The 13,795-nt window shown below is 39.5% G+C and overlaps 1 protein-coding gene across 12 annotated transcripts in view; it reads left to right on the plus strand.

Moving 5' to 3' along the window:
• Positions 1-13,795, plus strand: part of Atp11b (ATPase, class VI, type 11B) — a 102,233-nt gene that overhangs the window by 55,193 nt on the left and 33,245 nt on the right. For all 12 annotated transcript variants that reach the window (XR_001783770.2, XR_001783771.2, NR_151627.1 and 9 more), the window contains 7 exons: positions 121-360; positions 885-1,060; positions 1,410-1,478; positions 2,827-2,900; positions 2,977-3,080; positions 4,808-4,989; positions 10,673-10,876. Coding sequence is in view for 8 of the 12 variants with exons in the window: in XM_006535568.3 (XP_006535631.1) it covers positions 121-360; positions 885-1,060; positions 1,410-1,478; positions 2,827-2,900; positions 2,977-3,080; positions 4,808-4,989; positions 10,673-10,876 (1,049 nt within the window). In the remaining 4 variants the exon portion in view is untranslated. The remainder of the gene's footprint in view (positions 1-120; positions 361-884; positions 1,061-1,409; positions 1,479-2,826; positions 2,901-2,976; positions 3,081-4,807; positions 4,990-10,672; positions 10,877-13,795) is intronic.

Genomic DNA, 13,795 nt, shown 5'->3' on the forward strand with positions numbered 1-13,795 from the left:
CTCAGTCACCTTTACAAATGAACGTGCATCTAAAGATATATATGTGAATTTTAAGTATTTTATTACCTTGGTCAACACTGCCTCCTAACCACAAAAGTGTCTTTTGTTTTCTTTCTCTAGGTGGAATATGTATTTACAGATAAAACTGGAACACTGACAGAAAATGAGATGCAGTTTCGAGAATGTTCAATTAATGGCCTGAAATACCAAGAAATCAATGGTAAACTTGTACCTGAAGGACCAAGCCCAGACTCCACAGAAGGAGAAGTGCCTTTCCTTGGTAGTTTATCCCATCTCAGCAACTCAGCCCATCTCACAGCCACTTCTCTTAGAACCAGTCCTGAAAGTGAAACTGAGCTAGTAAGCAATTTCCAAATTAATCACATGGATTTCCTATGAATTAATTCTCTTTAGTAAATGGGTTAAGGGGAGATTCCTGTTGGTGAAACTATAAGTATACATTTGAAATAGCTATCTTTGATTTAGCACCACAAAATGCTATTCTGAGACTGTAGTTACAACACAGTTTAGCTTGTCATTACTAAGCACCTTAAACGCCTTAGCTTGCTAGTCATTCAAGTGCAACAGTTAGGAAGTGCTGTTACTACCTTGCAGTGAAAAGGAGAAACAATGTGTATTTGTGCTTTAGGAGTCCTGATTTCTTTACAGGGACATATTCTCCCGAGCTTGCAGCTTATGCTTGTTAAAAAGATACACTTATACCAAAGGCTACTAAAACAGTATAAGATTGAAATCCACACGTTTCAGCTCTTTCTCAAGAAATTCAGGTTGTGGGGCTCTTGTTTTAGCTCTCAGGGTCTTATGTTTGTTTTCCTATATGGCACTGGGAATGTGCTTTGATCATGAATGCTATGTTTTTACAGATCAAAGAACACGATCTGTTCTTTAAAGCAGTCAGTCTTTGCCATACTGTACAGATCAGCAATGTTCAAACTGACGGCATCGGGGATGGTCCCTGGCAGCCCAACCTGGCACCTGCACAGCTGGAGTACTATGCATCTTCACCAGATGAAAAGGCTCTGGTGGAAGCTGCGGCAAGGTGATTGAGCGTGATTTTCTGATCCTCAGAGAATATTCTTGAAACAAATGTTAGAATATTAAAGATGTGCCATATAAAGTTCTCAAATAGAAATTTAAGTTTTTTTTTTTTAAGTGATCTTTTAAAAATTGTTTGGTATGAATTTTGTATAATAAAACTTGGGAGAATACTTTGCATTGTTTTGGATGTAGTCTAGCCTGTCGAGTTCTTAAGAGTGCCATATTATTTAAAGGCAGTATTGTAACTTAAACTTTCAATTAATGTATCTTCATTCAAACCAAGTTATAAAGTTATACTGTGAAACATGAAATATTTTCCCCTAAATTTTATTACTTTTTTTTATTCCTAGAGCTGGTATTATATTTGTAGGCATTTCTGAAGAAACTATGGAGGTTAAAGTACTTGGGAGATTGGAAAGGTAAATTCTTTGAAATATATAATACTCTATAGTAAGTACAGGATAGGGATCAGCAAATTTGACCTATAGGTCAATTCTATCCTCTAGTCTGTTTGTGTATAGCCCGTGAGCTGTGTTAGACTGTGTTGAGAGCTATTTACAAAAGAGAAAGAGAGTAAGAAAGAGGAGGAGAGACGAGAAAATAGCTCGGATAGTAGTAGGCCATAGCCAGATGATCTCAAGGCCAAGACATGACCATAAAGCCATAAAGCGAGCCAGCCAGGAAACTCACTAAGAACCTACCTCAAAATGTAAAAAGCAAAAGAAAGACTGAGGATGTAGTTTCATGTATTCAAGAATAAGTCCTAATATGCAGCAGAGAGAGATACATGGCCTGTAAAGTCTATGTAAAACGCTTGCTAACCTCTGCTATATAGGGATGCTGGTATTACATTGTATCTTACCACACTTACAACAGTATGCTGTTTACTGAATTTATTAACACTCTTGTGGTTGAGATTCCATACGTCCTTAGAAAAAGAAACATCGTTCTCTTTTGTTTTTGTGGTACTGGGGATTAAAACCAGTGTCTCAGGAATGTTAGGCAAATGCTGTGCCATGAAGCTGCACCCCAACACAAGTCCCCTGGTGTTGTCTGTGATTTTATGTCCAGGCACTCAGGAGCAGCAGTCTCCTGTTACCCTCTTTCTACACTAATACGTTGGTCCTGTTGCCTGTTGTTTGTGAACCTCAACCCTTGCTGTGCTTTTCCATTCTAAAGAAGTAAGGCCCAATCAGAAGCTGCTTTCCTGAGGGAACCTGTTGTCAACGAAGAACATTCATTGCTTACACAACATTATAGAATTACCTCCTAGAAGGTTTTTCAAGCCTCACTACAGTTATCCTCATAAATTTGCTTTCAGTTCATTACAGAGACATTTGCTTCCTTACCCTCTACCTCAGCACCCACCCCAGGTCTAGAATCGTTGCTGACAAACCTTTAAGACTACATAAAGGTTGAATTGGGCAGATGTGTTAGGACAGGAGATGGTAGAGAATCAGATGGGCAGAGCTGGGTTCCAGTCCTTCTCTACTACTTACCAGCTTACTGAATAGCAATCTTTCTAGTGGTCCTCACCTTGGCTTCTGTGGGAACCAAGTGACCCAAGGTCTGCAAAGTATATGGTAGTTGTTGAGGATGGAGTGTCACCTCCTCTGTGTGCAGTACTGTGATTGATAATTTAGAGCCTGTCATCATGCAAAGGCAGGCCTCGTATCCTACTTTATGTGTGTCTTTTATCTTTTATTCTTTCCAAATATTCAGATGTTAATACTTGAAAAATTAAGGATTATCATTCTTAATTTTTAGGTACAAATTGCTTCATATTCTGGAATTTGATTCAGATCGTAGGAGAATGAGTGTAATTGTTCAGGCACCTTCAGGTAACCAAGCTAAACTGTTATGAATATTTATTTACCTAATATAGAGCTTGATAACTAATTTGTTTGTTTTTTTTAGGTGAGAAGCTTTTATTTGCTAAAGGAGCAGAATCTTCAATTCTCCCTAAATGTATAGGTGGAGAAATAGCAAAAACCAGAATTCATGTTGATGAGTTTGCTTTGGTAAGTAAAGATAGCTATGATTAAAAAAAAAAAAAGCTTGAAAAATATACTTATGAAAAGATTGAGGTTTCATCTTTCTAGTAGATAATTCAAGTTTTAGAAATTCTGTAATTCTTTTTTCTTTTGCATTAAATGTTGGCTCTTTATACTTATAAAAACTGATTTTTAACCTAGTAACTTGAAATTTTCTTCCACCCTGTTCTAGTAGGGACTTCTGGTTGCTTATACTGCCCAAACTATACTCTTAACAAAAATGAGTATTTGGGGCTTAGAGTGAAGCACACATCTTTGGGCTTCATCTCCTGAATGGCTAGGTGCCTTTGTTCTTTTCCTCTTCCTCCCTTCTTTCCTGATTCCCTTTTCCTCTCCCCCATTATGGTGGAAAGGCAGAAACAAGACAAAAGCTTGAACCCAGAAATGTAAGAGCAAGTGGGGCAACATAATTAAACCCAGACTTTTAAACAAACAAACAAACAAAAAAAAAACCTAAGGGTGTGTTTCAGTGTAGAAGACATACTAACAAAGCAGAAACAGGCTCGCAAGAGGAACGTGGAGGAGCTCCAGGGAGCGGAGAAACTAGAGATGGCACACATTATATAAATCATGTAGCCTTTGAACCCTTTGTCAGTCTTCAAAAGATAGGAATTAAGTTATAGCCTTACTATATACCTAGGTGTACACCAAAGAGAAAGGAAAAGGTGTATCTAATGAATGGCTGCTCATAGCCCCAAATTGGAAAAGCCTTGAAGCCCAGCTTGATGAATGGATAAAATATGATATAGCAATGTAATGAGATCTTACTTAGTCGTTAAGAGAAATGAGGTACTGGTATCTTGTAGATGCTACAAAATGGACGATCGTCGAAAACTTTGCTGACAGAAGCCAGTCTCAAGAGACCACACAGTATATTTATACAAAAGATCCAGGATCAGGCAGGTTCATAGAGATAAAACGAGTGAGCAGTTTCCAAAGGCTTCTGGATGAAGGGGAAAGAAGGGAGTGACTTCTGATGGATAGGGAATCCATGCAGGTGAAATATTCTGGTAGTGGTAACAATTTTGTAAGTATTCTAAAAGCACTTTAAAAGTTAATTTTATGTAATGTGATTTTAATTTAAAAGGAAAATACAAAAAACTCATCCAAAAGCAGAAAACCTAATTCAGGATCTCTCTCTCCTGCTCATATTTCTATGTGTGCTTCATACTTGGGCTTCTCCTGACCTACTTGGTTTGCAATGGCCTACAATCTAATTCATCTACCTACTATAGTATCTAACCGCATGGACAGTTTGTTGTCTACAACAGTATCCATATATAGTTATTGTAAAGTGAATTAATTAGAACATACATTAATATCTAATGACCTATTAAATGTTATTTACAAGAGTGTTATTTATAAATCAGTAAAACTGGCACTGTTTAGAAATTTGCTAAACATGGTCATATGGTGTTTTAAAATTTGCTCTCTTCAAGTTCTATTGCTAGAACATTTATTTTAGGTTTTTCTAAGGAAAATAAATAAAAATATAGTAAGAAATCTTTAGATTTGGATGCTAATTTTCAGAGATTTAGAAAATTTGAGGTCTATATAATCGAAGTCAAGTGCAGATTGCTAAGTTTATGTAGTTCTAAGTCACAGGTGAAGACAAAATGGCCGTATTTAAAGTCAGTTTATGAATCTGGCTCTTACAGAGGTGTGTGTCTGTCTTTCCTTTTCATTTCTTTTAGAAAGGACTGCGGACACTGTGTATAGCTTACAGACAGTTTACAGCTAAAGAGTATGAAGATGTAGACAGGCGCCTGTTTGAGGCCAGAACTGCCTTGCAGCATCGGGAAGAGAAATTGGCTGATGCCTTCCAGTACATTGAGAAAGACCTGATATTGCTAGGAGCTACAGCAGTGGAAGACAGGCAAGTATCAGAAGTAGGCAGTATCTTTTTATTTTTTTTTTAAACATTTATTCATTTATTTATTTATTTTACCCATCACAAATGGTTGTGAGCCACTATGTTGTTGCTGGGAATTGAACACAGGACCTCTGAAGTAGCATTCAGTGCACTTAGTTGCTGAGCCATCTCTCTCTAGCCCCCATTATCTTTCTTTTAAAGAACATTTTAGTCAACTGCTTTTAGTATATGAAAATAAATGCCACCTTGGGCACAAACTCGGCAGACAGTCTCATGGTCCCCAGAGGACTCTCCACTACGCAGGTACCCTAGCACACCCAGGATCTTAGGATCACTGGTGAGTAGAACACAACATCTGTTCCAACACCCCCGGGAGGGCCTGGGACCAACAAGGGCATGGACACAGGAATGCTGTTCAACCAGTGGCTCGGTTTTCTTCCAGTTAGCACTGGTCTACCTGGGTTTCGAACTCAGCAGACAGCCCCATGGCCCCCAGAGGAGGTATCACTTCCAGGCGTTCTAACATGCCCAGGATCGTAGGATCCGAGGATACCAGGAGCTTGGTCACACTAGGATCTCAGGGTCACAGAGGAAACTTGACTGCCAAGAACTCTGACATACCCAGAATCACAGGATCACAGAGAAAGCTGGACTCTGAGGAGTTCTGACTCAACCGGGATTACAGGAAGGACAGGCTCCAATCAGATATAGTGAGGGCAGGGAGCACTTGAGATAATCTAAGGGTGATGTTCAATAACAACATAAATAATAGAAAGCCCACATACACGTGGAAGCTGAACAATACTCTACTCAATGGTAACTTGGTCAAGGAAGAAATAAAGAAAGAAATTAAAGACTTTATAGACTTTAATGAAAATGAAGCCACGACATACCCAAACTTATGGACACAATGAAAGCAGTCCTAAGAGGAAAACTCGTAGCTCTGAGTGCCTCCAAAAAGAAACTAGAGAGAGCACACACTAACAGCTTGACAACACACCTAAAAGCTCTAGAACAAAAGGAAGCAAATTCACCCAAGAGGAATAGATGTCAAGAAATAATCAAACGTAGGGCTGAAGTCAACCGAGTGGAAACAACAAGAACTATACAAAGACTCAACCAACAGCTGGTTCTTTGAGAAAAATCAACAAAATAGAAAAACCCTTAGTCAAACTAACTAGAGGGTATACGAACAGTATCTTAATTAACAAAATCAGAAATGAAAAGGGAAACATAACAATAGAAACTGAGGAAATCCAAAAAATCAGGTCCTACTACAAAACCCTTTATTCAACAAAACTGGAAGACCAGGATGAAATGGAAATTTCCTAGTCAGATACCAGGTACCAAAGTTAAATCAGGATCAGATTAATGATCTAAACAGTCCCATATCCCCTAAAGAAGCTCTCATTAATAGTCTCCCAGCCATAAAAGCCCAGGACCAGATGGGTTTAGTGCAGAGTTCTATCAGACCTTCAAAGAAGACCTAATTCCAGTTCTCCTCAAACTATTCTACAAAATAGAAACAGAAAGAACACTACCCAATTTGTTCTATGAAGCAACAATTACTCTGATACCTAAACCACACAAAGACCCAACAAAGAAAGAGAATTTCCCTTATGAATATCGATGCAGAAATACTCAATAAAATTCTCACAAACCGAATCCATGAACACATCAAAACGATCATCCATCATGATCAAGTAGGCTTCATCCCAGGGATACAGGAATGGTTTAAAATATGGAAATCTATCAGTGTAAGCCACTATATAAACAAACTCAAAGAAAAAAATACCATATAATTATCTCCTTAAATGCTGAGAAAGCATTTGACAAAATTCAATACCCCTTCATGGTAAAAGTCTTGGAAAGATCAGGAATTCAAGACTGATACCTAAACATAGTAAATGCAGTATAGAGCAAACCAGTAGCCAACATCAAACTAAATGGAGAGAAACTTGAAGCAATCCAACTAAAATCAGGGATTAGACAAGGCTGCCCACTCCCTACCTGTTCAATATAGTGCTTGAAGTCCTAGCCAGTGCAATTAGACAACAAAAGGAGATGAAACGGTTACAAATTGGAAAGGAAGAAGTGCTGATATGACTATTTGCAGGTGATATGATAGTACACTTAAGTGATCCCAAAAATTCCACCAGAGAACTCCTAAACCTGATAAACAACTTCAGCAATGTGCTTGGATATAAAATTAATACAAATAAATGGCCTTTCTCTACAGAAAGGATAAATGGGCTGAGAAAGAAATTAGGGAAACTACACCCTTCACAATAGTCACAAATAATATAAAATACCTTGGTGTGACTCTAACTAAGGAAGTGAAAGATCTGTATGATAAGAACTTCAAGTCTCTGAAGAAAGAAATTGAAGAAGATCTCAGAAGCTGGAAGGATCTCCCATGCTCATGGATTGGCAGGATTAATATAGTAAAAATGGCCATCTTCCCCAAAGCTATCTATCTATTCAATGTAATCCCCATCAAAATTTCAACTCAATTCTTAATATAGAAAGAGCAATTTTCAAATTCATCTGTAATAACAAAAACCCCAGAATAGTGAAAACTATTCTCAACAATAAAAGAACTTCTCAGGGAATCACAAATCCCTGAGTTCAAGCTGTACTACACAGCAATCATTATTAAAAACTGCATAGTATTGGTACAGTGACAGGCAGGTAGATCAGTGGAATAGAATTGAAGACCCAGAAATGAACCCACACTACCTATGGTCCCTTGATCTTTGACAAAGGAGCTAAAACCATCCAGTGGAAAAAAGACAGCAGTTACAATAAATGGTGCTGGCTCAACTGGCAGTTATCATGTAGAAGAATGCAAATTGATCCATTCTTATCTCCTTGTACAAAGGTCAAGTCCAAGTGGATCAAGGACCTTCACATAAAACCAGATACACTGAAACTTATAGAGGAGAAAGTGGGGAAGAGCCTCGAACATATGAGCACAGGGGGAACATTCCTGAATAGAACACCAATGGCTTGTGATGTAAGATCGACAAATGGGACCTCATAAAATTGCAAAGCTTCTGCAAGGCAAAGGACACTGTCAATAAGACAAAAAAGGCCACCAACAGATTGGGAAAAGATCTTCACCAATCCTACATCTGATAGAGGGCTAATATTCAATATAACGAAGATCTGAAGAAGTTAGACTCCAGAGAAACAAGTAACCCTATTAAAATATGGGGTACAGAGCTAAACAAAGAATTCTCAACTGAGGAGTACGAAATGGCTGAGAAGCACATAAAAAAATGTCCAACATCCTTAGTCACAGGGAAATTCAAATCAAAACGACCCTAAGATTCCACTTCACACCAGTCAGAATGGCTAAGATTAAAAACTCAGGTGACAGCAGATACTGGCGAGGATGTGGAGAAAGAGGAAAACGCCTCCATTGCTCGTGGGATTGCAAGCTGGTACAACTACTCTGGAAATCTAGTTTGGCCGTTCCTCAGAAAATTGAACACAGTACTACCTGAGGACCCAGCAACATCACTCCTGAACATATACCCAGAAGATGCTCCAGTATGTAATAAGGACACATGTTCCACTATGTTCATATCCACCTTATTTATAATAGCTAGAAGCTGGAAAGAGCCCAGATGTCCCTCAACAGAGGAATGGATACAGAAAATGTGGTACATTTACTCAGTGGAGTACTACTCAGCTATTAAAAAGAATGAATTCATGAAATTCCTAGGCAGATGGATGGATCTGGAGGCTATCATCCTCAGTGAGGTAACCCAATCACAAAAGAACACACATGATATGCACTCACTGGTAAGTGGATATTAGCCCAGAAACTCAGAATGCCCAAGATTCAACTCACAAACCACATGAAACTCAAAAAGGAGGACTATAGCGTGAATCCTTCGATCCATCTTAAAAGGAGGGAACAAAATACCCATGGAAGGAGTTACAGAGACAAAGTGTGGAGTAGAAACTCAAGAAATGACCATCCAGAGACTGACTCACTTGGGGATCCATCCCATATACAATCACCAAATGCAGACACTGTTGTGAATGCTAACAAGAGCTTGCTGACAGGAGCCTGATATAGCTGTCTCCTGAGACGCTCTGCCAGTGCCTGACAAATACAGAGTGGATGCTTGCAGCCATCCATTAGACTGAACTTAGGGTCCCCAATGAAGGAGCTAGAGATAGGACTTAAGGAGCTGAAGGGGTTTGCAGCTCCCTAGGAGGAACAACAATATGAACTAGCTAGTACCCCAGTGCTCCTAGGGACTAAACCAACAACCAAAGAGCACATATAGTAGGACTCATGGCTCCAGCTGCATATGCAGCAGAGGATGGCCTAGTCAGACATCAGTGGGGCGAGAGGCCCTTTGTCTTATGAAGGCATTATGCCCCAGTGTGGGGGAATGCCTGGGCCAGGAAGCAGAAGGGGGGAAATGTATTGTGGGTGTTTTTCAGATAGGGAACCAGGAAAGGGGAAAACATTTGAAATGTAAATAATAAAAAATATCTAATTTAAAAAAAAAAGAAAAGAAAAGCAATACCATTAGTTAACATCCTGTAGCAAAAGAGCGAACTAAAGCTTCAATTTTTCCACTGTGGGAAATGCTGTTTTATCTCAGCATTAGATATTTAAGATTTGGAGATACTTGAAATAGCAATAATTATCTGTATTGTATTTGTAGTTTTCTATTCCTCGGTGTTTCATACTGTCAGCAAACACGCACACATCTCTCCACCCTCCCCTCTCCTCCACTGCCCAATCTCCTTCATGCTTCAGTAATGCCACACTGACCGCTGTGCTGTCATCTAATAAGTGACACTTGTGGTCCTGCCTTTGTTCCTTGGTAAGGCTGTGCATTTGTGAGCAAAAATGTAGTCATAACTAACTCTCATCCAGGAAGATTTTTTCTGACAACTGACATGATTGAAAATGCTCTTCTTTGTGAGTAGTCTGTTGCTGTTTTGTTTTGGTGTTTTGATGCCCTATTAAATTATTTTGTTTAAAGATTTTTCTCCTCTGTTAGTGTATAAATTCCTTGCGACTTAATTCAGTTTTTTAACCCAGCATCTGTGTTAGCATTAGCCTGAATTCATTTGAGTTACAAGTTAAGCCTGTTCTCTGGGGTTCCCTGTATCTACAGAGGTGTACATGTGTAAGTGTGGGTTTTCATTGTCTTTTCAGTTGTTTTCACTCGATGTCTTAAACTAACATGAAGTTCTGTAGTCCTGTATTTTCTATAGTCTGACGGTTAGCTCTCAGAGTGATTTTCTTCAGGGCTAGGGTGGAGGGAGATATTTGGTTTGAAATTTCAGAATTTTTAGTGTCACATTTTCTGCCTAGTATGCACCAGGCCTTGATTCAGTCCCCCTCTCCCAATACCACTTCTCAGTGAGATAAGTTTATGAAGGCTACCGAGTTAGTCAGGTTCATAAAAACCAACTCTGTGGATAATACCCTTAAAAACATACAGTTGTGAATTTTAATTGATTGGTTTTGTTTGAACTAGATAGCCACTAGTAGTTTATTCTTGTTTCTTACATAATACAAGAAATTTCAGTTATGTTGATACACTATAATATCCCAAAAAGTCTATACTTTACATGGATTGTGTAGCTTATACTTAACATGCACTACAGGAGTATTTTTCACTACGAATTTTGTTTCTTTTATTTTTAGACTACAAGATAAAGTTCGAGAAACTATTGAAGCACTGAGAATGGCTGGTATTAAAGTATGGGTACTTACTGGAGACAAACATGAAACAGCTGTTAGTGTGAGTTTATCTTGTGGACATTTTCATAGAACTATGAATATCCTGGAACTTATCAACCAGAAGTCAGATAGTGGATGTGCTGAACAGTTGAGGCAGCTTGCCAGAAGGTAAGATGGCAATGTTTGGGCCAGCGTGCCACTTCCTCCTTCCATCAGCCTATAGATAAAAGGTTGCTTTGAATTTAAGTTTTTAATTAAAAAACAATTTTAATGTTTGATTTTACCCATATCATATGGCTGTTCTCATCCACATCTCTCTGTGTTACCATGTGCATACCTCGTACCCACTGTACAAGAGAGTATTGCATTCCATGGAACTAGAGTTGAAATGATGGAGTCTTCTTTCTTTAGCATCTTTGTCATAAATAAAGTGCATGTGAGTGTGTGGACATTCATCTGGGTCCTCAGGTCTGGTCCCTTGGAGTGTGTCTGTGTGTGAGCTAGTGCCGTGGTGTGTATACTACTCTGGCTGTAGGCTGACTTGCAGTCAGGGATGGGGAATCTTGTAGCAGTGATTTCATTGTTCTGGACTGCTTTAGCTATTTTTATGCTTCTTTGTGAATTTTAATATTGATTTCCAATTTCTGTGAAAAATTACATTGCATTTTTTTTGTGGAAATTGCATTAAGTCTGTAGATGTAATGGTTTTAGAGGGTTGGTGGACATTTTCACAATATTAATCATACCAATTCATGTTATGGGAGGTCTCGTCATCATCTGCGGTCTTCTTTCATTTCTTTAATTTTTTAAAAAGTTTTATTTGTGCTCTTTATCTTTTGGGTTTTTGTTGTTTTGTTTTGTTTGGCTGTTGTGCATGATGAGACTATTGCCCTGGCTGATTTTCTCAGTCTGCTTGTCTTTGGTATAGAGGAAGGTTACTGATTTGGGGATGTTAATTTTGCAACCTGCCATTTTGCTGAAAGAAAGAACTTTTAAACTTGATAATGTGTATGGTCCAGAGATTGACTTGCAAGAACCATGCTTTGGGCTTTGAATGAGTGAGTTTATTAAGTATATTGCAAGCAAAAGTAAAAGCATAAGTAGTTAGTAGTAGATCACAGAAGAGCAAATGAAGAGGGAAACACGGCCAAATCGGGTATTCAAAACATCTATCAAAGATAATGTTAGCAGTCGAAGTGAATAGGCAGAAAGTTGCATCATCAAATCAGAGTATTAAAAACATCCAGAAGAAATCCAGTAGATAAGCTTCATTGGGGTAGCCAGCTAGAGTTCACAATCTGGAGTCTGGGTTGCAATAGAGTATTCCATCAGGTGAGCGTCCTAGAAAATGAACGAATAGCCGCAATTAGATAACATCACATATCTGGTGCTTACAATCATTCAGCAGAAGCCACCTAGAGACGCCGAAACAATCAAATGAAGTTCCTGACTGAGAGTCCCAGGCAGAGTCCTAGCTTTGCTCTCCTCGGAGGAGCTAACATATTCTCTTTTCCACGGTTTGCATTTTATTCTAGGACAAACAATAACTTCTTTTTAAATAGTCTACCTTATGTTCTTTATAAAATTATTGTATTTAATTATTCCAGCTTTTCCGTGCCCCCCCCCAACCCCTGCCAGAGTTTGTTATGCCATTCTTCTTCCCCTTTGCTTTCAAGAGGGTTTTCTCCCTCCCCTTCACACCAGACATCCCTCTTTCCTGGGGCCTCACAGTCTCTACAGGATTAGGCACATCTTCTCCCACTGAGGCTAGAGCAGGCAATCCTCTGCCATATATGTCCTGGGGGCCTTGGACCAGCCCTTAGTGCTGGCTAGTTGGTAGCTCAGTCTCTGGAAGCTCCCAGAGGTCCAGGTTAATTGAAACTACTGGTTTTCCTATGGGGTCACTCTCCACTTCAGCTTTTTTAATCCTTTCCCTAATTCAACCATAGAAGTCCCTGACTTCAGTCCAATGGTTACATCTGTCTCAGTCAGCTGCTGGTAGGGCCTCCCCCTATGCTAGGGACCTCTCTGTAAGCACAGCATAGCATCAGTAATAGTGTCAGGACTTGGTACCCACCCTTATGAGATGGATACCAAGTTAGGCTGGTCACAGGACCACTTTTCCTTCAGTCTCTTCTGCAGTTCTTTTAGACAGGAAAGTTTCTGAGCCAGAAATTTTGACTGCGGGTTGGTAACCCTGTCTCTCCACTTGAGGCAGTGTCTTTCTTCTGGAGGTAGACAGTTTGAGTTCTCTCTCCCCACTGTTAGGCATTTCAGCTAAGGTCACTCCCATTGATTCCTAAGAGTCACCTCCCAGGCCTCTGGTACTTTCTAGAGGATCCTCCCACGGCCCACCCCGGAGGCTGTGTATGTTCCATTCATTCACCTGGCCCTCTGGACTTCTCTCCTGTCACCCTCCCCCAAATCCTCACACCTGATCCTGTTCCCCTTTTCCCCTCCCCCACCCATCTCCTACCCAGGTGCCCCTCTCCCTTTGTCCCCTGTGTGATTATTTTGTTCCCTCTTGTAAGTGGTATTGAAGCATCCTCACTTGGGCCTTCCTTCTTGTTAAACTTCTTACGGTCTGTGGGTTGTATCCTAGGTATTCTGTTTTTTGTTTTTTGTTTTTTTTTTTTTTGGCTAATATCCACTTAGTGAGTAAATACCATGCATATCCTTTTGGGTGATTTACCTCACTCAGGATGATAGTTTCTAGTTCCATCCATTTGCCTGAAAAACTCATGATGTGTTTGTTCTTAATAGCTGAGTAGTATTCCATTGTATAAATGAACCACATTTTTTGTATTCATTCTTCTGTTGTGGGACATCTGGGTTGTTTCCAGCTTCTGGCTATCACAAACAAGGCCACTATGAACATAGTGGAGCACGTGACCATCTGGCAAGGTGGGGCATCTTTTGGGTATATGCCCAAGTGTAGTATAGCTGGGTCTTCAAGTAGATCTATTTCCCATTTTCTGAGGAACCTCCAGATTGATTTCCAGAGTGGTTGTACCAGTTTGCAATCTCACCAACAATGGAGAAGTGCTCCTCTTTCTCCACATCCTTGTCGGCATCTGCTGTCACATG

This window comes from Mus musculus, chromosome 3 (genome assembly GCF_000001635.26).
Source record: "Mus musculus strain C57BL/6J chromosome 3, GRCm38.p6 C57BL/6J".
NCBI lineage: Eukaryota > Metazoa > Chordata > Mammalia > Rodentia > Muridae > Mus > Mus musculus.